At 30.8% G+C, this 23,657-nt stretch overlaps 3 protein-coding genes across 3 annotated transcripts; 2 read left to right on the forward strand and 1 right to left on the reverse strand.

The window, feature by feature from the left end:
* Window positions 1-14,280: 14,280 nt before the first annotated feature.
* On the reverse strand, window positions 14,281-15,582 carry LOC125077570 (60S ribosomal protein L31). The gene is made up of 3 exons (XM_047689518.1): window positions 15,479-15,582; window positions 15,112-15,341; window positions 14,281-14,449 (listed from the first exon to the last, which is right to left on the reverse strand). Exons 2-3 carry the CDS (start codon window positions 15,333-15,335, stop codon window positions 14,299-14,301), a joined length of 375 nt encoding a protein of 124 aa, XP_047545474.1. The 5' UTR covers window positions 15,336-15,341; window positions 15,479-15,582; the 3' UTR covers window positions 14,281-14,298.
* A 661-nt stretch (window positions 15,583-16,243) lies between these two features.
* On the forward strand, window positions 16,244-18,086 carry LOC125077568 (exosome complex component RRP43-like). Its single transcript, XM_047689515.1, has 5 exons — window positions 16,244-16,443; window positions 16,518-16,692; window positions 16,787-17,081; window positions 17,494-17,623; window positions 17,836-18,086. Exons 1-5 carry the CDS (start codon window positions 16,427-16,429, stop codon window positions 18,059-18,061), a joined length of 843 nt encoding a protein of 280 aa, XP_047545471.1. The 5' UTR covers window positions 16,244-16,426; the 3' UTR covers window positions 18,062-18,086.
* A 1,331-nt stretch (window positions 18,087-19,417) lies between these two features.
* On the forward strand, window positions 19,418-23,600 carry LOC125077567 (ufm1-specific protease 2). The gene is made up of 10 exons (XM_047689514.1): window positions 19,418-19,551; window positions 19,757-19,978; window positions 20,151-20,378; window positions 20,672-20,845; window positions 20,933-21,032; window positions 21,116-21,262; window positions 21,345-21,467; window positions 21,948-22,209; window positions 22,305-22,558; window positions 22,931-23,600. Exons 1-10 carry the CDS (start codon window positions 19,513-19,515, stop codon window positions 23,140-23,142), a joined length of 1,761 nt encoding a protein of 586 aa, XP_047545470.1. The 5' UTR covers window positions 19,418-19,512; the 3' UTR covers window positions 23,143-23,600.
* The last annotated feature ends 57 nt before the right edge of the window (window positions 23,601-23,657 follow it).

A 23,657-nucleotide genomic window follows, 5' to 3' on the forward strand; every position in this document is an offset into this window, starting at 1 on the left:
TATCGCAAGTGATCCAGGTGTACAGTATATATGATGTATATGCTTTACATAAGTTTAACTTGTATACAGAAACAGTTATAAATAAGTCTCGAAAAATGACTTTAATTAACTTATAATTGTTTTTGTATCAATTTAAAACTTTGTATGACGACAATACAATAATTTGGTTCATCGATCTGATCTGGAACTCTCTAATGGCTTCTAAACTATCGGGCTCATTTGCTTTGTTTTGATAATACATTACGCTAGAAAAGCAATAATATCTATATTGTATTATAAAAAAGCGAGTTTAAGGACAAGCCAAAGGATTGTATGTTTTTTATAACATGCATTAAAACAATAGCAGCGCAATAAACATTCCATTTAAGAATTTTAAATACTAAAGGCAAATTAGGCTTTCATATTTGAGCCTAGATAATAAATATTAAGGTATAATATAAGGTATTACATATTTTCTACGCTTTTAATACAGTGGTATTTATATGTTAAGGTTGACAAAGGATTAGGATCACAGTGAATATTCAAGTAAAAGCATCTATTTTCCGCATATTTACTGACTGTGAATGAATTGTAACTAAGAATATATTATTGACTAATACGATAGCGCATAGTCGGAGTGGAGGTGGACTTTCGATAGAGCGCAGGCCGCAGTCTGATCTAGCGAGTGCGTGAAGTCCGCAGCATGGCGGTAACTTCACACTATACACCGTGTTCCCTGTATCAGATGTATTGAGAACAATATTCGGTCGTGTATCGGCAGTAATTGGCTGGGAGCGGGCGAATCGATCGTTCGATGTGACACAAATACCTCGTTCCGCTATGCAATCACCCTTAGTAATCCACTATCGACCTAATTGTTTCTTCTAATGACTACACTACGAATCAATTATAACAATCCATTACAACTTCTCGTTAATTTATTAGTTGACCTAACTACGAAGAAATAAATGTTTTATATCGTTCTTGTTACTTCTAATAAATAGCTACGTTATCTAATTTTCGTGCATGTATGTACATGTTAGTTTGTATGTATGTGAGTGTTAGCGTTATTGTACGCACATTAGTTAGTCTTTTTACGAAATACTTAATATCTCATGACATAAAACTGTGTTAACATAAGTGTAAAGCAGCAAACGCAACACTTGAAATAGCTTACTTTACCCGCGCATAGCCCAAAGCAATCTCCGAGGATTGCTCTTGACCTGCAATGCAAAACGCCCAACAAAAGCTCGTTGGACCAACTGCATTGGAGCAAAACAAAGTACCGACCCCTGTTAAGATAGCGTAAGTTTTCCTAAGATAGCACGAGTTTCGTTCCGAACGTAGGTTGCAATCAAGTTTAAAGTGATAGCCAAGCCGACTTTAAGACGATTACGTAAGTTTAACCAACTTCTTAGCTCTTGTGAAAAAGATTATAATTTAAACTTTTAAACTCTAAATTCAGAACCATGGACATGGACATAGAAGATTCTCTATGTTAAGAATTTTCTTCAGAAGTAAGTATTATAAAATATGTATTATTATATTTGTAATTTATATATATATATATTAGATTAGATTATTCGATTGTTGCAGTAGGAGAATAGAACGTTAGCGCACTGGCCGTAAACACTGCACTGAGCTCCATTGAAATGTTGTCCCGGAGGAATACGTTTTATTGAAAAACTTTCGAGTCCCACCTCCAAATCCCACTGCTCGTACATGCTTACGCTGTCGCCAGACACCCTAACTGCTATACAAACATCACTATTTCGTACACAAAGAATAAATGATATTAGGGAATTGATAGGAAATTCCATTAAATAAACGACTGCTTGATAATTATAGCATACTTGTGTTAACCCACTGGGGATTTATGTTGTTATTGTAATTTTATCTTACTGAGAGATTATAAATAAACATCACGTTCGAATTTATGCTGTACGTGCTTCTCTGTTGTATAGAAATGTATGAAAAAAATAAACATAAAAAAGTGGATAATATAATGAAATACGACTTCTAGTATATTTAATTACTTGGTTGCTATCATTCAATCCTTAAATTATAACCTTATTAAGTATAAATAAAAGTTATATATACAATGAAATATACAGTCGTTATCTACACAATCCAGAGTATTTAAAGACGTACTTGAACGTAAACAGCGGGAGTAGGCGCAAGGTGGTCGGAGTAAATCGCTCCATTAGGCAGTTAAAAGCTCGTCGCTATCGTCGGCACATAACTCAGGCACCCGTCTCCGCGCGGTCCTATAAATTACGCCTTTGTGCGAACAGGGCGTGCCTGCTTAAAATATGTACGACATTGTCTTCCCGGCACACTTCCCCCTCTCATATCTTACACAGAAATCCGACGAAGGTCATCTTTCACTAAATTATCTATGCGTTTGTGAACGGACTGGGTCGATCCGTAACTCCACACACAAAAAGTGGGTCACTTTGGATTCACCTATGGATTGAATTTCATAACCAACGCAGGTCTATCATTCACACTTGTGGACGGTTCGTTTTATGACGCCAATAGACGATGTCCATAAAACCTACATTGTAGGGATAAAAAAATATCATTCCAGGATTCTAATATCTTATATATTTAATAAAAATGAATCATTGAGGAGTTTTATTATTACAAAGATAAAAGAGCGTATTCAATATTTATACCATCATCACACATTTTAAGAATACCATTAGACCGATTTAATAATAAATATTTTTTAAATAAAAGTAAAACAATTTTTTTTTCATCTTTAAAATTCATGGAATTTTCAAATTTTGCAAAAGCTGAACATTTTAATTATAAATGTAAGCCAAATTATATTTATCAACGCCACAACCAAGCCAAAAATCTTAAGTTATAATAAAATTACTCCAAAGCCTCTCCTTTTCCAGGGTTATGTAAGTATTCTCATGTTCACTGAAATCATTTTAATGAAACAGCTTAAATAGGTCACTTGGGCTTTGCAACAAGAACACAAAATTGTCCATAATTTAGGAGAAGCAACGCCTCTGCCACGGCACACATGGGAAATTTATTGGAGTCACTATGTCACAGATAGCATCTGCATTTGACGTGTCATGTACCGTAATGATTTTTTTTATTTAAGTATTTTTGTTAATTCACACATATTTTTTTACTTTATAAGTTTCTACAATAAAAATAATTCTGATATACTTACCGAGACAAATGTTAAACCACTGCCCTACTACTTAACTAGTTGAGTTAACCCAGAGCATAGAACATGTGAATCTTAACCGAAGATTAACGGATTGAAATGTAAAAGGCACCATTTAATTATTCTTGCAACTCGACAACAAAGAAAAACGTAAGGAATCATTTATGTGTTGGATTGTTATCCAACACATAAATGATTCCTTTGCCACATGAGTATGCAGCAAATTTTAAGATTTAGCTGTAGTGGAATAAGCACCCGGAGACTCGTGACCATGATAGAATGAGCTCCAAAAATATCTCCTGAATATGAGATCTTTACCAGCAGTTGGATGTTTACGAATTGATACTTTACGTTTCTAATAGGTAAAACTTCAATAAACTTCATACATAAAATATCTATAAATTCTGAAATAGACTAAATTGAATTTTCAAATGTTCTTCATGCCCGTCATGCTTTTCATAGCTGAAATCTTGTTCATGAGAGGTAAAGTAGCAGCTGCTACAAACGATTAGTCGCAGTTCGTAGCAGTGTACAAATGTCTCTGACCTGCTACGATTAATTTCATTTACGCTTGTAGTTCACATTATTTCGTATTAAAAACATTTTCTATCGTTTAGATGATATTCTTTGCAGTTTTGTAATTTAATTTTCATTTCGATTAATCTAATAATAATATTATTATAAACTAGTACCGCCCGCTGCTATGTCCGTCTCAGGCGTACAGCGTAAAAATGTAGCAATGGTCTCATTTGCATTCGATATTAAGTAGGATTGCTTCGTCTTTAAGTTATTTAGCTAGTTTTATTATTATTCCTTTCTCTTGAGCCCGCTGAAAATAATATATTATTTTAGTGTAAAAACATAACATCAGAGCGGATAAAACATCTTGTAAGAAAGATAAAATTGTAATAAAACCTAAATTGTAAGAAAAATATTTTAAAATATGAATGTAAATAATTTTGTGTGTTGTACACGTTATTTAAATCAATTTTTGGAGTTTTAATTATCCTTTATTTCAAAACATAAGCTGCACTGTTAAAGATATCAATATGATTCCTAACTATGAATTATATTTATGCATAATGAACATATTATTTTAGAAAAATTATGTAATTTTTTTAGAAACACAGAAATAATTAGCCTGACGATAAGTGATCATAATCGTATATTAGTGGTCGCCACTACAACCGGGGCTGCAAGAGTTATTAAACATTGCTTACATCATCATGTGCCGATCGCCGGACCTAAAATGTCCTTTAAGCTTAAACTGCTATTCTGATTTACAGGACATTTTAAAAGAAAGGCAAAATATTCCTGTTGAGTTTTTGGTGCAAGGCAAACTCTACCAGTATACACACAGGCGAGATTATGCGAGGGCAATAATTAGTTACTGTACATCATAGTTTTCATGTAAAATATACAAGGTGAAAACGTCAAAATAATGTGCACATACAAAAAAAGCACATATGTGACTCTGAGGATGTTCCCAAAACAAGAAATTTAGTCAGATACATACTTTTAAAAATCAAACATACAAATTACTTGGCCTGTGTCACTACTGTCCTAATAAATAAGAACTTAGTCGTTGAATTGAATAATAGAAAAGTGAGTATAAGTGGAGACTGCGGTTGTTCTCATGTCATTAGACGTTAACAAGGCTTTGGAAGTCGGCGAGGCAGCGATCGAAGCTCGGTCAAGCGCAAGAGATAATACCTTCGCCCTCCTTTCTGGCCGTTTCCATCAATTTCGTCCATTGTGTAATATTATAAAAAAATGAATAATATCCTATGAAAGCTTTAGATAAATCAGTAACGATTTGTATTTTTAATAACATCAAACAATAGCACTTCCTGTACGTTCGATTACTATTCAAAAATACTTACAGTTTAAATAAATTACATTCGGGTTACTTTACTTACACTAACATTTATCATTGCCAACGTAGTGAATATGAACTGAACACCATTAACTGGAAAATTGAGCTAAAATTTAGATCATTTTTCTAAAAATGTCGTTAGGAAGTATAAAAGTTAAGAAACTTTAAAAACTATCTTCCACCAATTCGAAACTGAATAGAGAGTCCATTTTAAACTCGCGCATCGAAAGCATTCGCAGTCGTTAAATAAATCATATTTTAATTTATAATAACATTTTCTTTTTTTTAATTTATTATATTGCTAACCATAAATAACTATCTATAAAAAAATAAAGTATTATTTGATAAGTTCGCATTGATTCCAAATTTTAAAAACTGTTTATGTGATTAACATAACCATATAAAGATAAACATATACTATCGAACATAATTTATGCCATTAAAAATATTTAGCAATATAAATCAATGTAGTTGTAGGAACAATTTTCAGTTCTTTTCTACTAACCACTGCACAAATTACAGATATATATGGCAAAACTTTCAAAGATTAAAAAAAAATACTGTAATCTCCATTATAATAAAAAAAAATACATGAAATCTACCTAATAAAGTTTTAAAGTAGTCTGACTGCCATACAACGCTCGGGCTAAGCAGCTACATCTAAAGGGATGAATTTTGCAAAGATATTTTTTATTTGACACCAAGAAATAATTTTTAAAATTCATCTCCTAAAGGGGGTTAAATGGAGGATGAAAGTTTGCATCTAAGCGCGCCATTTTTTATGTTACAAAGATGGTGTGACGTGAATGAAGTGTAATGATAATATGATGTAGGGTACCAAAAAATTCTAATACGTAAAAGGAAACCGTGGATTTCTGAATAATGTGTCCGATGGGATATCCCATCGGATTACACGATTAATAAACTAATAGTTTCTGTCAATCACTTTAAATACATTTGTTACGTTAATTTTACTAAATAGGTAAATTTCTTTGAAAGTTTTCGTTAATTCTCATCAAGTTGTAACGAAAAATAACATAATTACTAGATAAGGTTTGTAAATTATGAGCGAACACAAACAATAAGGTCTCGTTTCCAAGAAAATTTGACGCAATCCGCTGCAACGGGTGGGCTCTGTGTATACATACAATCATACGAATATTACGAGTATTATTATCACCACATGCTACAGTTTGCTCATTGGTCAGTTGAGCCGAGATGGCCCAGAGGTTAGAACACGTGAATCTTATACGTAGATTTCGATTTCAAAAATCTGGCAAATCTCACTTAATTTTTATGTGCTTAATCTGTGTTTATTTTTAATCCTGTGCTCCACGGTGAAAGAAATCTGCACATTATGTCAAATGCAAATTAGCCACATGTGTATTCCACCAACCCACAACTGCTTGTTGGAAAAACAAACCAGGGGTAAAGAAGCATAAGCACGGCATTTATTTAGTATAATATATATTGTACTGTATTCATAATATTTTTCTGATTATAAAGCTAAAATTACTTATATTAATAACACTGATTAAGAAAATAATTGTAAAAACTAATCTCGTAAATATGTTTTGTTTTAAAAGAGCAACTATGCGAGTTTCTTGCTCTGGTAAAGTTGAAATATTGAATATTTACCAAAATATTCTTTTTTGTATGGTTAACTTTAATAAAATATATAGGATTTTGTTTTGAAACACTACTATGTTAATTTACAATTTTAAATAATGATTACAATTTTTGATCTATTATAAAATATTTTATGTGTTTTAAATTAGATACATAATAGTTAATTTAGTAAAAATAATACATACACCTATGCATATGGGAAAATAATTTATATTCATGTATTTCTGACGACATGGTTCCCTATGTAGACAGCTAACATTATTTTGGATATATTTTGAGAGACTTGACTTCTAGCGGTACAATTATCTGCTTCTTATTAAAAATCTAATATAATATCAAAAAGTATTTAAAAATAACATTTCAAAGTGTTTCATGTCTGTATAAGTATGCCTAAATAATTTACTCCGATGTACATAAGTACGTGCTCTGGTTAGATAGGTATATAAGTTATTACAGGACTAATTTAAGTTTATATTTAAATCTACTAAGCAGACATACACAGATGGCATAATGATCGCCAGAATAAAAACAGATACTTAACGTAATTACCTCCCTGTACAAGTTCTATCGAATTATACCTAAATAACTTTATTTCAAGAAATATTCGTAGTACAAAAAGTTTTATCATATTAATTATTAGACGTAAGTATTGTTTTTTGTTTTTTTTTCAGATCGATATGTAACTTAGTTATGATAAGTATAGCCTCTGCTTTAGGCTATACATTTTATTAATATATTGTGTATTTTCAAGATAAAGATTCTTATTATAATAATGTAATCTGAGATAAAAATACTGTCTAGTCAATCTATAACAGATAAACGAAAGAATTGCAGTTCCCAAAAATGACTAGTTTAATCTTGGCTAGAGCATTTAAATATTTTTTACAGTTAATCAGAAATAACTTTTATGTTTAAAAAAAAATACGGCAACTTAGTCTTAGTCCACTAACTTTTATTTGGCTGAACTGGGGCCTTATGTCAAGTTAGCTACTAAGCCAATGAGGCAGTGTACAATCAAATACATTACAATAATAGTTTAATAAACGCATAGGAAAAATTTGTGGGGCGTGCTTTAAGGTTCGTATTAATGCAGTACAGGCGCAGAAATCGCTTAGTTCGACGTTTTATAATATTTGGTTATATTTCATTATTTGACCTTGTGCAAGGTCAGGATACGTCGGGCAGATTTTTTTTAACATATAGGAGTGACCAAAATGAATTATACATAAAATCCGTTACTGGAATTGTGATGGATATGTTTTAAGGACACATTATATTATTAAATTAACGATATTTTGGAGATACCTACATTGTAGACGCAATATATGTATCTAACAATAGAAATCTCTTACCCAGATTAGATCTAAAACCTCTTAAGCCTTATGTTAAAAGCTTTGTTGCACCAGTAATTTCCAATCAACTAGATAACCGTTACGTACAAAAGCAAGTGTGGTAAGACGTCTTATGTAATAGGTTTAGGCGAACTAATGGAAGCGAACCGCAGCTTTGGCGTTGCGGCTGACAGGCCTCTACCTCGAATGCCACATCCTGCAAAATGGTGACATGCTCTCAGTAAATAAGTTAAGGAAATAAATTATTCAATGCCATAATATGATCACCCACGATCTCTTGCATTTTTTTTTAAACTTACCAATTAAAAGCAAGCGAAAAACCTTATTGTTAACAAGGCAAGTGTCTAACTGCTTAATATTTTACAGTAAATAATTACATTAAACTACAAATTAAATCAAATTTACATAAATAATGCTATATAAGGTTAAAAATACAAAACAACTGTGACTACCTATCAAACATTATAAAACAGATTATAACATTTAAAAAAACTTAGTTTACATTCTACCTTGTTCTAATTTTACCTTTAGTTTTAGAATTTTCTTATGTAAATTAAAAAAAAATCTCATTAATCTCAAATGAAAAGGGTCGTTGAGCTCTCACTGTACAAATATTTGTTTAAAAACTTACTGTCGCGGTTTCTTGACGCATTTTAAATATATCTTCTTTTGTACCGTGTTGTTTTTATGCGAAGAAAAATTTAAACATAAGCGACAAAAGTTAATAAACATAAAATTAAATTCTATAAAATAATTAAACTGAGCAACTAATAAATATACATTCTAATCCGGACATAATCAGGATCTATCAATTATAAGAGCTATAGAAATAACTATATGATATCCACACAATGTCATGTCGCTCGCAGCCACAGTGGTTTCGAGTGACAGTCAGTTACATGCGCGAGTTTATTACGTTACGAATAATTAGATCCGCAGCCGAGAGAAATCGGTATTATTAGGTTACGTCATGCATGTGAGTGAAATAGACTTAATAGGAACAAATAGTTAAATAATAATCAAAATAATGTATTACTTAGTAAGCATAATTGAAATTAAGGTAATGACTAATAAGCCCGTCAAAGGCTCGAAGCTGCAAAGCTGAATGAGACCCCCTTTTTCGTTTTTCACGCAGTGAAAACCTTTAAAAAGGTACCCGGACCCCGGGGTAGATTACGTAGAATTCTTACCTACTAAAGTCACTGCGATGACCATCTACAGCAGGAATCGGAGCGGTTACGAGTTTGTCTTGATATAACGCATCCCCAGATCCACCTTGCTATGCTTTGCCTTCGTTGGAGATCTTCTCAGAGCACGATCATCATTCAACGTTTAGCTTTAACTGCATATTAGGAAAAGAAGTTCCTAGAATTTAGTTTTGCCAACATCGTCATTGCATAAAGCACATCTTGTCCTTACCCTATCGTAACCACGAGCATGAACGTATCTCATAGTCATTAAAGATCCCTATATTAATTGAGCCGAGATGGCCCAGTGGTTAGAACACGTGCATCTTAACCAATGATTTCGGGTTCAAACCCAGGCAGGCACCACTCAATTTTCATGTGCTTAATTTGTATTTATAATTCATCTCGTGCTCGGCGGTGAAGGAAAACATCGTGAGGAAACCTGTATGTGTCTAATTTCAACGAAATTCTGCCACATGTGTATTCTGCCAACCCGCATTGGAGCAGCGTGGTGGAACATGCTCCAAACCTTCTCCTCAAAGGGAGAGGAGGCCTTTAGCCCAGCAGTGGGAAAATTTACAGGCTGCTAATGCTAATTCTAATATTAACTATAAGGAACATCGCCCATACACAGGTCCATCCTTCATACCCTTGATAGAAGATTAGTGTACTCAGTAGTACTCATTGGCCTCTATTTTACGCAAGCACTCGCTAAACAAATATGCCCAGTTATTAGCTGCATAACTTGAAAGATACCATATCGTATCTTATTAATGTACTTTATTTTTCACTACGAGTATATATATGGTAGAATATAGAATAAACGTTTTTTTTTTGTAATAACAATTTACCGTCTGTGTTGACGCCTATTGCGCGGTTTTGTACCCTTAACAATGTGTATGCAAAATTTCATAATGATTGTTTGAATAGTGAAGACGTGCAAGCGTTACAAATAACCAACACACTTTCGTATCTATAATATAAGTTATAAATGGAGTGCTATATTATTATGTTACTTTACTATTTAATTGTAATCACGCACGGATCAATCTTCTAAGTGTCGTCCAAAATTCTTAAACCAAACAAGAAAAATATCCGGAGGATTTAAAATGAACACACTGTAACAAACAAAAAATACGTGAGCACCCATACAGCCGCAGGTATAAACCACATAAATACAAGTATAATAAAATTAATGACAGGAATGAAAACAAAATATTTGCTGATTAGTTTCGTGTGTGTGTGTCGAATTACTACATACATTTAAGATAATAGTAATTTTATAAGTCCTTTTGCTAATGTAGACAAAGACCTAATAAATAGGAGTAATTTATTCGTACTAAGTCTCACTCGCTGAACGTAAGTAATAGACTCCATTGGAAGTTAATTTCCTCCTACGAAGAGAAACGCCCCTCCCCGCTATCGAGATTCCCATCTGATTAGACTGATATGAGATCCTTTTGATTCACAAGTTATTTTCTGTTTGCTATCTAAATAAAAATAACTAAAAAGTAGTCTCCATAATTACTATATATTTTTTTACAATTTTAATAAAGATTGAATATATGGTAAGATATTTTCTTCGGTTGTACAAAAAGCAGTCGTGAGTGGGTAGGATTAGAATGATAGATTATAATGACGGCAAATTTAGGAGTTTTCCATATTACTTTTAATTAATAGCTTTTTTTAACTTTACTTTCTAGAGTGTAGGTGAACTTTTACAATTAAATTTTAAATCGGTTCTATTGGTTTAAAATTTAGACAAAACACTCATTCGAACACTTTTAGGGCAATACAATTATACCTTTCTTCTAAAATTAATATGCTTGTTTTAAAGAGAATATTTTTATTACACCGGTAACAACTCAGCCTTACAGAAAGACGAGTGCGAGGCGTGTTTCTTATCATTCCTCCTTTTTCCTTTCTTATCTAAAGTTTTCAAATTACATTTTCTTCAAGTCGATATGTGTTCGGATAATTTTGTTAGTCATAATAAATGCGTGCGTAAAGTCTAAACTGATTTGTTTAAAATTTATACGAACATTAATTGATTCTGATGCCGTCAACGAGAGCTATGTCGGTATATATAATCAGCTAAGGAGGCTTGTCCTGAATGCATGTCAAGACTACATCTGGCACTACGTTGACTAAGAACGGGCTAAGAGCAGATCCCTGGTGGATCCTTACATTGATCGGGCAAGGCTCATTATCGCCGACAACGGTTCTCACCACGGAAGCGGAACAAAAAATATCAATTTAGGCCACAGGCACGCCTTTGAATCGCAACGCCCACCAGATGCCAATGCATCTTCGTCAATACGAAGCACACTGTCAAAAGCCTTCTGCAGGTCTAAGAATGCCAAATGTAGAGCTCTTCTTTTGTCCCTTCGAATAGTTCTTAGGGATGAAATGGCGTCCATAGTACCCAATCTCGACTGGATTCCATACTGACACCCAGAGACTGTACACTCTTGGCGAAGCCTGAGAGCGATAACTCATTCGAAGAGCTTCATGATGTGGCACATGATCTTTATTCCTCAAACACAGCCCTTGCCTTTGTATATAAATCTAAAGCGCCACTGGTGTGTCCCTTCCACACTTCTAGTGTTCAAGATGCAGTTAAAGAGATCAGTAAGCATTAGCACACCAAGAGAGCCTTGCTATGATGCTACGGGATTTATTGCTCTTCCAGCTATTTTCCAGCAGGAACGTACACTTAACCCGATTTTTCATAAGTATATCTGCGAATTCCCTGCATCGAATTGTTATACTTCACAACACTTTATTTAACACAAATTAACTCTTTGTTGAATTTAAGCCATTCAAACTGTTTTATAAAGAATAATTTCTTAAAATGTTGGTAAAATTTAATATCCTCTTAAAAAACTTATAATTGCCTATTAATAGAAAAATAAAATTTTATGAATGCAACAGCTCCTCTTCATCCTGTTTAACTTTGTTCTTACAGGAAACTCCTCCAAATCTAAATCAGAACCATTTTTTGAGTACAGCGGGATCAAAGCAATTGCTTCCTTGCGAAGCTCGAACGAAATTAACGGGACGGCTTGTTCTGTTTATTTAAATGCTATGTAATGCTATGGCGAATACTACACTTAGCCTTAAAATTAGAAAATTCTCGAGCTCCAAGTGACAAGTTAAGAGTGTGTCTCCTTTGAGTTGGCACCACAAGTTAGGACTAGTAGGGGACCTCGTTTCATGAGCGGAAACGATGAATAATTGAGATGTGTAATATTTTTACAACATGTTTATGGTAGTAATCCTATACTATCCTTTGTCGTTCGAGACGTAGCATAGATAAGACGCCTGAATCTGTCCGGAAAAAAGAAGAAATTAAGTAGTATTTAGAAGGATTAACAAATGGACTCCATTTATCGCAGGAAGAAAGCGCGAGAGCGAGACAGCTAATAAGCCCATCTACTATAAATGTAAAAAATGTTAGTTTTTATATTTTTATTTCATATTATTTTCTTATATTTATTAGTGAATTAAAAAAAATGTTGTTTTAACTTTTATATATATATAGATTTATATACTCGTTTATTATCTGAATAAAAATATACTACTTGAAGAAATCGGGAATACTACAAAGAAGTTTATTTATACTGCTGTCGGTCTATACTGATTTTGGCCAAAGAATCATACGTCATTGTTGCGGCGGGCGCACCGCTTCGCCTGTCACGCCACCGAAACGGTTTGATATAACTTGCGCGATTAAGGATCGCGCCTGCCGCCTACCAGCACTCACTTTTTACTTCTTTTAATATATTTATTTATGTAGTAAATTTGAATATGTGTGTTTTCAACTAATGTTTCAATAAAATGTACAAAAATTGCAAACACTAAATAAATGCTATTTTGCTAATTTTATGGCATTGAGGCCTAGTACATTTTACAATAGTCATTTTCAGTTTTAAAAAATAGTCTAATAATAATAATTTAACTTAATACATTAAAAAAAATAGCGCCATCTGCAATTACTGACAAGAAACTAATGCAAGCCCCAATAAAGTTGTAAGAAAGTCACTAGATTCCGTTAAATTAAAGAAAAATCTTACCATTGCCTCCATCTCATGTAAAGGCAGGAGTAATAATACACACTAAAATATTTCCTTCACATGATGGATCGCTGGTCTTTGGAGATTGGCTATATATACCCTGGCTGAAATTCACTCAAACTAATCTTATAAGAAATACTACACTAACTCAGTGTTCGAAGAATATAATTCAAACCAGCAAACATTGTTTATTTTGTGACATTATTTTACATTAATAATATAATCAATTTATAATTATTGTGGTAGACAATATAATTTATAAATTTTAAATTAAATTGTCTCACTGTTATATATAAATTGTATTTTCTACATGGCATTATCCTAAGCCAGGCATAGATAGATAATACTATTAAAAATAAATGATTGTTAAAAGAAATTATTAGATTTAAGAAATCACCAATATCCACTGTAAGTGAATATTTTTATTGTGTTGTATTATAGATACTTAGAATTCCATGTCTATTCTAGTTTAACATTTTAATATTTAATTTAACAGTATATTACTTCTTTATTTTAATTTAATAATGTTGTAAATACATTCTGAGTACTGGTAATTTAACTTTCAAAGTGACAAAACGAAAGGTCTTTAAAATCTCAGAAAAAGATTAAGCACATATTCATAAAATGATTCTTAGGCAGTTACAGACATAAAATCAAAAAGAATAAATATTTATCTATAATTAATATATACAAATATTATTTTTCAAAAACAAATATTTGTACATATTTTAAAATGCACACATGTGATTTACTGACATAACCCCAAATCGTAAGAAATCTCTCATAACTAAGAAAAAAGTATATGAAGTTCTTATTTTAATGGCTTTGTCTCTACTAAAAGCCAAACAACCAATAGGGCATGGTAAAATATATATATATATATTAAAAAACATTTAAAAGTGTTTTGGCTGCTACTAACTAATTATTAAAAAATATATTTATACTAAGACAATTAAGAAAGATTTGCAATTTAATTAAATAAAACATAGTATCAGCTTAACTTAAATGTTTATTCTTGGCTAGCATCAACATTCTCAGTTTGTAAACCCTTGATCGACGCTACAGGCACATATGTAACAAGTGTGAATAACTTGTGTGCAGAGTCTTCATCATCATTACGTCTGCGTGAGAGCCTTACACGAACTCGGAAAGGAACATTTCTATAACAAACAAACAAAACTATCAATAACACATAATTAAAATATTTATCTTAACCAAAGGTAACAAGTATTTAAATACGATAAAACTTAATAAAAACATTTAAAGTATTATCCAAATACATTAAAAATAATGTTGATGGGTTACGGCAACTATTGATTAGTCACAAAAAAAGTCAACTAATGCATTAATAAGAGAAATATGGTAGTGATTTGCATCACACAATACTAATTCATCTACATTCTATATATGCATTTACTTCATGAGCATAAATGTAAAGTATTTAATCAATAATAAAAAAATATTTGTACATTAAGGAACTTGCATTCACAGCAGGAATTTTCTCTCAGTAAGCCAATATTATAAAAACTTATCAATTCTCTGCTTTGTCATATCCCTAGTACAAAAACAAGTGAATTTTTTACCAATTTCTTTAAAATCTTGTTAGACTATTTATTAATATCATATACTATATTCATATGAACTTTTATAAGTAAATATAACTTTAGTTTATTAGAAAAAAATTAAAAATAACATATTAATAAGTAATTTCTTTACCTAACCTAAACAATCCGTCAAACATTATCCATAACCACGATAATCGCACTTTTAAATTAAAAACAACGGATATAAAGTAATTATAATGATGAATAAATATAATTACCTGACTCCCTTTGACCAAAGATATTTGTTTAGTCTGGTATCAACACGGACGTCAGGGGTACCCATTTGTTTTTCGGCAAACTTGCGAATTTCCTTTATCGCTCGTGGGGCGCGTTTCTTAAAACCAACTCCATGAAGCCGTTTGTGTAGGTTAACAGTGTATTCACGAGTCACAACTTCATTGATCGCAGATTTACCTTTTCTCTCTCCTTTTGGTTTAGCCATTGTGATCTGTAATTATAAATCAAAGAACCAAAATAAACTTGTCATTACGCTTCCTTTACACCAACATTCATAAATTTCATGAAAAATAATATAATACTACAATATTGGGATTGATTTTTTAAGATTACATTTCAAAAACACACCTCAGCTTACAATCGCCGAATCAAAAAAGAGTTGTCAATTGTCAGTTATGGGCTGTCATCTGTCACAAAACAAAATGTCCAATTTTTGGCTTCTATATTAAAGGCTGTTGTTTAACCTTAAAAATATAATTTGCTTTATCTTAATAACAGAAAAAAAAAACTCATAATTTATATATAAAGTATTTAATGACATATATAAAGTTGAATATATAAAATATCAAAAATATGTTATGAGACACCCTGAATGCAATAATATTAAAGATTTATTTATATAAATAATAAAAATCAATATCGAACTGAGTACCTGTTGAACAAAATAAAATTAGAACATTTTTCTAAGCCAGAAGGGAAAAAGTGTTCATTGCATTCAAAACAAGTTAAATACAAATAAATGCATAAGTTAAAGTGTATAGAGATTTTTTATTGGTTTATGTAATTTCTTGTGAGCAACAAAAAATAAGAGCAAAATTGACGAACTTGTTAATAACGGTGTTTCATTATAAATTATAATATAACTTTAACTTCTTGTGACTGAACTCTGAAGTGCTGACCACTGATTTATAAAAACAAAATAATTGAAAATAATTGTAGGACTTTTTATCGTGTACAACATTTAATAAAAAATACTAATAATAAAAGTTTGTCAAAAACAATAGCTATATACTGATAAAATTAAATAAAAGAGATTAAACATTAAAAATACTTAAAAGACCAAAGACCGGCATTATAACAAAGGGACTGTATAGTGAATGCTCTTTGCATTATAAATTAAAAAAAAAAGTGATAATGAAAAGTAACCTAAACTAAAACTTTTGAGTTTACCATTTACATTAAGTTGTTTTTGTTAAATTTGATCAAAATTCACATAATATAAGCCGTTTTGTAGTTTTTATCTCAAGTTTATTTAATCTAATGCCTTTTATTCATCCTTTCTAATCTATCAATAATATGGCCGAAGTATACAAGTTAGCGCTAAATTTGTCATAATAATAACTTATTCTAATCAACAACTTCTAACGTAAAACTTTTAAACTTACAGACTCATTCATCCAGTAAAATATTTTAATGATTATATTAATCGAAATGTGCGACCTGATGGTAGGAAATTTGATGATCAACGTGACATAAAGCTCAATGTTAACGCAATAAAATCGGCCGATGCCTCGGCTGTTGTAAAATGTGGAAATACTACTGTTGTCTGCGGCATTAAATTGGTAAATTATTGTTTGGTTTCCATGTTGTGATATATTTTCACTTTTATATTAAAAGTTTATACCATTTTATTGTATTAAAACAATATTTTTCCAGGAATTAGCAAAACCTAAAGCAGAGGAGCCCGAATTAGGCTTTTTCGTTACCAATGTAGAACTTTTACCACTGTGTTCCTCTAAATTCCGGCCAGGACCACCTTCAGACCATGCCCAAGTTGTTAGCAATATAGTTTCTGATATATGTATAAACTCAAAATCTGTTAATTTAAAAGAATTGTGTATTGTGCCTGATAAGTTAGCTTGGGTAGTATATTGTGATATGGTCTGCTTAGATAATGATGGAAGTGTAGTTGATGCTTGTATAATAACCTTAATGACAAGCTTAAAATCATGTAAGTATTTTTCCAATCTTCCAAAGTTGAATTAAAGTAAAGTTGTTGTTTAACAATTAGACAAATATTAAATGACAACAACATCTTTGGTTTTTTTTTTTTTTAGATTATGATGTATGGTATAAAGTGTTCAAATTATGGTTTGTTTGCAATATAAGCACAAAAATTTTGTTTATCATGACATCACATTTTAAAGCTCTAAAATTATCAGTGTTTCTCTACTATATTATGCATGTTTTATACATATAAACCTTCCTCTTGAATCGCTATCTATTAAAAAAACCACATCAAAATCTGTTGCATACTTTTAATTATGTTGTATGAATGTAAAAAACAAAACAATGTTGCTATGACAATCCAAATGTTTTATATTTTGTTAAAAAAATTAGTTATGCATTCTATTTCATTACAGTGACATTACCAAAAGTGAATTATGATGTAGAAACAGAAGAAATTGTGGTAGATACAAGTGTTAGGACGCCATTAAATATTACTGGCCTGCCTATTGCTACAAGTTTTGCAGTTTATCAGCAATCCCCAAGGTAATCTTTATTTATAAATAGTAGGATACCACAACCAAACCCTATAATAATTTATTATAACTATTATTTTAATTTTAATAACTACTCCTATTACCTCACTACTATTTGGTCCATATTTTTTTGATAATCAACCAATATTTGTAAGGAATATGAGTCATTTGGTTGTTTGAATTAAAAGAAATATTTTATGTTAAATGACATTTTCTTTTAAGGAGTATAGTATTGATTGATCCTTCAGCAGATGAAGAAGAAATGTGTGGTGGTGTTGGAGCAAATTTAATAATTTGTTGTAATGATGAACAGTTTTGTGGAATTCAAAAGTTTGGTGGCAGTAATCTTTCAACTGAAGTTGAGAAAAAAACATTAGCAATAGCAAAAGAGAGAAGTAAACTTGTTGAAAAAGTTATTGAGACATGTCTAAAAAATGAAATAAAATAATGTACAAAACCTGTGTTCTTTGATTAGCTTGTAGTTTATAGCGGTCACCTATCACACTATGACACAAGTATATATCTAAGCAATAATAATGAAATAGCTGAAACACAAATTTTTACAGATATCTTCAATATACTAAATATTTTGAAAAACTATGTACATAATATTATAAATAAGTGTAACAGGCCGATGTGCGTATTTCGAGTTTATTTCTAAATTTAGAATTTAATTGAAATTTTTATGCATTCAAAATATTGAACTTTTTTAATTTGTATTATTTTTATTAGGAGGTATTCAATGTTTTCCTAAAATTAAGATTATGAAACATTTATACAGTGTTGCTAGCAGGAGCAGAAGAATGAAAAAACTGTAAAAACATTAACTTAAAGATTAAGTGTCTATAAGTAGAGGCCAGTATAAAAAAAAAACTATTTTATTTATTTCATACACCATAACAATTGGAATGTACACTATTGTAGATATATGGCAACTACGCGTTGCCAACGAACTTACCAATCATGTTAACTTGCTTGTGTTTTATGCAAATTTTTAAATATGTAGAATTTGAAAAAAGCCTTCGATAGAAATATTCCTGGCAAATTTATTGTTGTTCTACAAAATCTACCATCCCAATCCCCATCTACCACCCCCAAGCAATATTTGCAATACAATCTACTACAAGTTATAGCTTCTTGTTATATAAGAATATTGCAATATTTTCAAAATGAAATAAAGAACCGCAATAATAACTAAACTGTTACTTGCAATTTTTGGTAACATTTATTCAACTGCTAAACTATTATTGAATTTTTTTTACACACATTACAATTTAATTCTTCATAACATAAAAAAGCTGTGAGTTAAAAACCTTAAGCGTTGTATTTTTGTAAGTTTATGTAACACATTATTTTCATAGAATTTATCGTTAACTAACCAACCTTAAAAAAAACCGTGTTTTTAAAAAACAACGAAACGAAGATGGAGTATTTTCTTCCGTATAATGGATAAATATTGCAAAATGTAACATAATCATTTAGGAATGTAGACAACATTTATAAAGTCAAACAGTTTTGCCTACATTTATAATATATGATCGAGTAAGCGTTTCTGAAATGTACCAAGGAAAAGTACACTTTCCGATCACTTAAGCGAAATAAATAACTTGAAGTCATCATTTAAATAAATGTCTGATAATATATTTTTTATAATCATAAATTATAAATATTTCTTACGAAAAGTTTGAATAAAAAGTATTATAATTATAAATAAATGATAATTTTAATGAATCCATTAAGTAGTATTGAAATTAAGTGGATGAACTGCGTGATTTGACATTATACACATCCTTAAAATACAAATCTTCTATATAACAACACTTGCAACTTAGGCCTCAACTCTCATGTAAGAAAAAAAAAAGTTAAATAATAAATAAATGTAGGCAACATTCCATAAAAATGTCACCACGTCTCAAAATATCAAAATATGTTTTTGAGGTAAAAAACTAATTTTATAGTTATTTTATATAACCACAATTAGCCACTTCTTCTCCATGAATAAAGTTTGATATTAACAAGCGTGTAAAAAAAATATATAAAATTATTTATTCATATTTAAGAATTGTTTCAGTTTATACGTCACCATCACTTCCTTTAATCGAATTCCCATGAAAAACATGATTAAAATGGTTTATATTTACAGCGATTATCCAAAATCGATACAAATGAGACCACAGGATGTCTTTTTGGTCTCATGTACGATGGCACATTACTTGTTGTTGGGATGAGCTTGGAATTTTTTGAGAATGAAAAAAAAAATTATAGACAACTTCTTCTCTCCTTGCCGGCTGAAATAGAATTATGTGGTGTTGTAAAATTTGCGAAAACACTTTCCATCGAGTCAAGGTCTAAAGAGATACTACAGGTAAGAAATAATATTGCTAATAACATGAAAGTACCATATAAAATATGTCTAATTTCTTTGAATCTATATGAAAAATTACGTAAAAGAATTTATACGGGGTCAAGGCTCTTCTGATTTTAAAAACATACAAATTTCAATTTTTATTAATTTTTTTTTTACTTTTTTATTTTAGGATGTAGACATAACTGATAATCCTCTTTTTATTATAATAAATGAAGATAAGGAAATAAAAGCACACTTTCTAGTCCATGAAAAATTCGAAGAGACAACCTATGAGGTTCTTCCGACTGAAGAGTTGTGGAAACAATTTATTCATGTGCGTCTCAATACTATTCTACCATTAATTTGTGAAGCAACAATGCCTGGAGTAAAAAATATCTTGCAAAATAAAAGGAAAAAGGTAATGAGGGTTCATGTATTTTGTCTTCCTGTCAAGATAAGTATACTGTGTAGTCGCAGCAGATATTATGTGAAAATATTTTTATATTATGAAATTTGTTGAATATTACTAGATTGCTATAGCCAATTATTGAGAAAATCGTAATTCCAGATCCTCTTAGTAAAACTAATAACTATGATCAATATTTTTTGGTTTCTAAAATATTCTACAGTAAAAGAAGTTACATACCATTTATGCAACTTTATACAATAACTTAACACAAATATTATTTCATATGCTTTTTACAATTTTAGATAGCATCTGGAGAAGTATCATTTCAAATAGATGGGACTGCGGTGTATTTATTTGGAATTGCTTCAGATGTTGGTGTAACTGGTACAAGTACAGAGACAAATGTTGGAGATTTTATTGACTCCATAAGTTCCGAACAGTCATCTAAGAAAAAGAAACACACTTTGAATAAAGTTGTAAGTTGAAAATTAATATGTATTATTTAATTATTGAAATGTGGATCATAGCTCAATAATTATGTTCTTGATTATGTTTACTTTAAGGAAATAGTACCTGTTAATCTAGTATTGAAAGCTACAAAGGACATATTATCAGAGAAACTTGTTAAAACTGCAGTAAAAATGATGACAACACAAAGGAAACGTGAGTGCACCATCTTTTTTTAATAAATTATAAAAATTTAAAAATAATCTTTACAAAGTTTAATTTATTTTCACAATTTTCAGCTGCATTTTGTATTAGCATGCCATTAAGAGTAGATACATTAGCAATGATTCACAGAAGTACGAAGCTTTCTGAACTATACACAGCATTAGTAGAAGCTGCCTGTCGCTCTCTCAAATTACTTGAAACTGTACTGCTGGAGCAGTTAGGTTTGTATTAAAATACTTGTGTAAATTTATTATTAGTTACCAAATCAAATATTATTTTTTTTATATTTGGAGCCTTTTTCAGGACAAGAGGGTATTGGTGATGGAGCTGGGTTACGTTTGCCTGAAACTTTCCACTTTCTACCTCAAGAACTTGGACATTTTGTTACAAGAGTAGTACCGAAAGACATCCCTGATGAGAGTATGGGTAAGATTTTTGACTTACTTTATTGTACTAGGAAAACAGAACTAGATCATGCTTAATAATTAAGTCATTTCATGACATGATGGGACAAAATAAAAAATGATGTTCTAAACATTGGTAGTATAGAACCATTATTATATGATTTTTAAATATTACTCAGAATATCTTCAGCAATTTCAGAGAATAAATGATTAATTTAAAAATAAAGGATGTGAGCAAATAGTGTAGTAGAAGAATTTGATTAACCCTTTTTAAGTATTGGCATTTTGAGGTGCACTTTTACTTATGATATACTACAAGAAAAGGGTGTTTATTATACCAAATTTTCTAAGTTATTTTTTAGCGAAAGATCCTATCCTTCTCCTATAATTCCTCCTCCTAGCATTCGAAAATGATAATACACTGTGTATCTTGTAAAAGCATAATGTAATGGTATTAATTATATACCAGTACATTGACTATTTAATATTTTAAAATTTTCAGAAAAAGAACGAAGACTACTGCATGAGCAGTTATGTTTACCACTGGATAGACCAATGTTTAGACGGGGTAATGCATTTTATAATAATCTTGGAAAACTTATAAATACTCATGAAGCCCTACCGTCTTCACCAGTGAAACCTGACACAACAGTGGCATTAGTCCGCGGCAGATATACATATCATCATTATATGCAAGACAATTTCAATGATGATGGCTGGGGTTGTGCTTATCGCTCAATGCAAACTATATTCTCATGGTTCAGGTACATTTTCACACTTAACATTATAGTCAGTATAACAAATTTTCATCTTTATGACATTTTTGTTGTATTGCTTAAATATTTATATTTTGTTTCAGGTTTCAAGGGTATACAACAGTTGATATACCAACTCACAGGGATATACAACAGTGCCTTGTTAATATTGGTGATAAGCCATCCTCGTTTTTAGGTTCTAAGCAATGGATAGGATCTACAGAAGTAATGTTTTGTTTGGAAACTCTTTTGGGTGTACAATCAAGAATTATATTTGCAAATACAGGTTCAGAGTTGAGAAATTACACTCCTGAACTTGTACACCATTTCCAGAAACATGGAAGTCCTATTATGATAGGTTTGTATTTTTTTTATTAAACGTGTACACATTAACTATTTCACAATGACAAGTATTTACAACCATTTTTGTACAATCTTACCCATTTTTGTACACTTGAATTACAATTTTGAACTGAGTTGAGTGGTAGTGACATTGGTACAACCCAATCATCGTTGTCATATTGTATCTGCAAAAAAATATTTGTATTAGTTCGTTTGACAATTGAAATTATCAAAACCTAATACATTGTAAATTAAACCTATGTTCCAAACTTAAGCTTTAGTAATTTGAGCTATACATTGATCAGTCAGTCTGTCCAAATGATTAATAAGTTTTGATGTAAGAAATGTTTCACATAGCATATTAATCTACTGCGTATATTTTTTACAGGTGGTGGTGTATTAGCACATACAATCATAGGTGTGGAGTACAATTCCCTAACAAATGACACTCGTTACCTTATATTAGATCCTCACTACACTGGTGCTGATGATATTAATGTAGTTGTCAATAAAGGTTGGTGTGGATGGAAGAATTCAGACTTTTGGAACAAAACTGCACATTACAATTTGTGCTTACCACAGACTAAGCCTGTTATATAACAACTATCATTTGTAAGTTATGTAGATTTTTAGGTAGATCGTCTCTCGCATTTACTAAAAAAATTGGTACTTTAGGAAAATGGGCTTAACAACATTTTTGTGATAGCATCTGCGAAATCAATGTTTTATAATAGTCAAATGCTAGATATTTTCAGTCTGTTTGATTGTCTAAGTAAATGCCATTATGAAATACATTTGCATTTAGACACCATTATGAAAGACTGGTTGGGTTGTGTAGGTTGATTTCAATGCTTTTTACTTTGCAGATGTTTTTCGTTAAATCTACCTAATAAATATACTTCACAAAAGCTTTTTAAATTGTTCTTCAGATATCAAAAAACCATTTTTGTGTAACCATGAAAGACTCATAAAAATAAGTTTTGATTATACTTAACAGAAATAATTAAAGCTTATGCATTTTATTATTATTATTGACCTTATTATGCAATTATAACTTGAATATATTGTTATATATTTTGTACCAATAAAATTATTATTTTCATTTTAAGTTTATT

The sequence above is a fragment of the Vanessa atalanta genome, chromosome 4 (genome assembly GCF_905147765.1).
Source record: "Vanessa atalanta chromosome 4, ilVanAtal1.2, whole genome shotgun sequence".
NCBI lineage: Eukaryota > Metazoa > Arthropoda > Insecta > Lepidoptera > Nymphalidae > Vanessa > Vanessa atalanta.

What these genes read in the sequence shown, in the direction of transcription:
- LOC125077570 (XM_047689518.1), bottom strand. Translation starts at nt 15,335, where the DNA reads ATGGCTAAACCAAAAGGAGAGAGAAAAGGTAAATCTGCGATCAATGAA. An exon ending in CTTTGGTCAAAGGGAGTCAG is followed by an intron (nt 14,450 to 15,111) that starts GTAATTATATTT and finishes TGTTTGTTATAG; the next exon opens with AAATGTTCCTTTCCGAGTTC.
- LOC125077568 (XM_047689515.1), top strand. An exon ending in TTGTCTGCGGCATTAAATTG is followed by an intron (nt 16,693 to 16,786) that starts GTAAATTATTGT and finishes ATATTTTTCCAG; the next exon opens with GAATTAGCAAAACCTAAAGC. An exon ending in GTTTATCAGCAATCCCCAAG is followed by an intron (nt 17,624 to 17,835) that starts GTAATCTTTATT and finishes TTTTCTTTTAAG; the next exon opens with GAGTATAGTATTGATTGATC.
- LOC125077567 (XM_047689514.1), top strand. Translation starts at nt 19,513, where the DNA reads ATGTCACCACGTCTCAAAATATCAAAATATGTTTTTGAG. An exon ending in TATCAAAATATGTTTTTGAG is followed by an intron (nt 19,552 to 19,756) that starts GTAAAAAACTAA and finishes TTATATTTACAG; the next exon opens with CGATTATCCAAAATCGATAC. An exon ending in TGCAAAATAAAAGGAAAAAG is followed by an intron (nt 20,379 to 20,671) that starts GTAATGAGGGTT and finishes TTACAATTTTAG; the next exon opens with ATAGCATCTGGAGAAGTATC.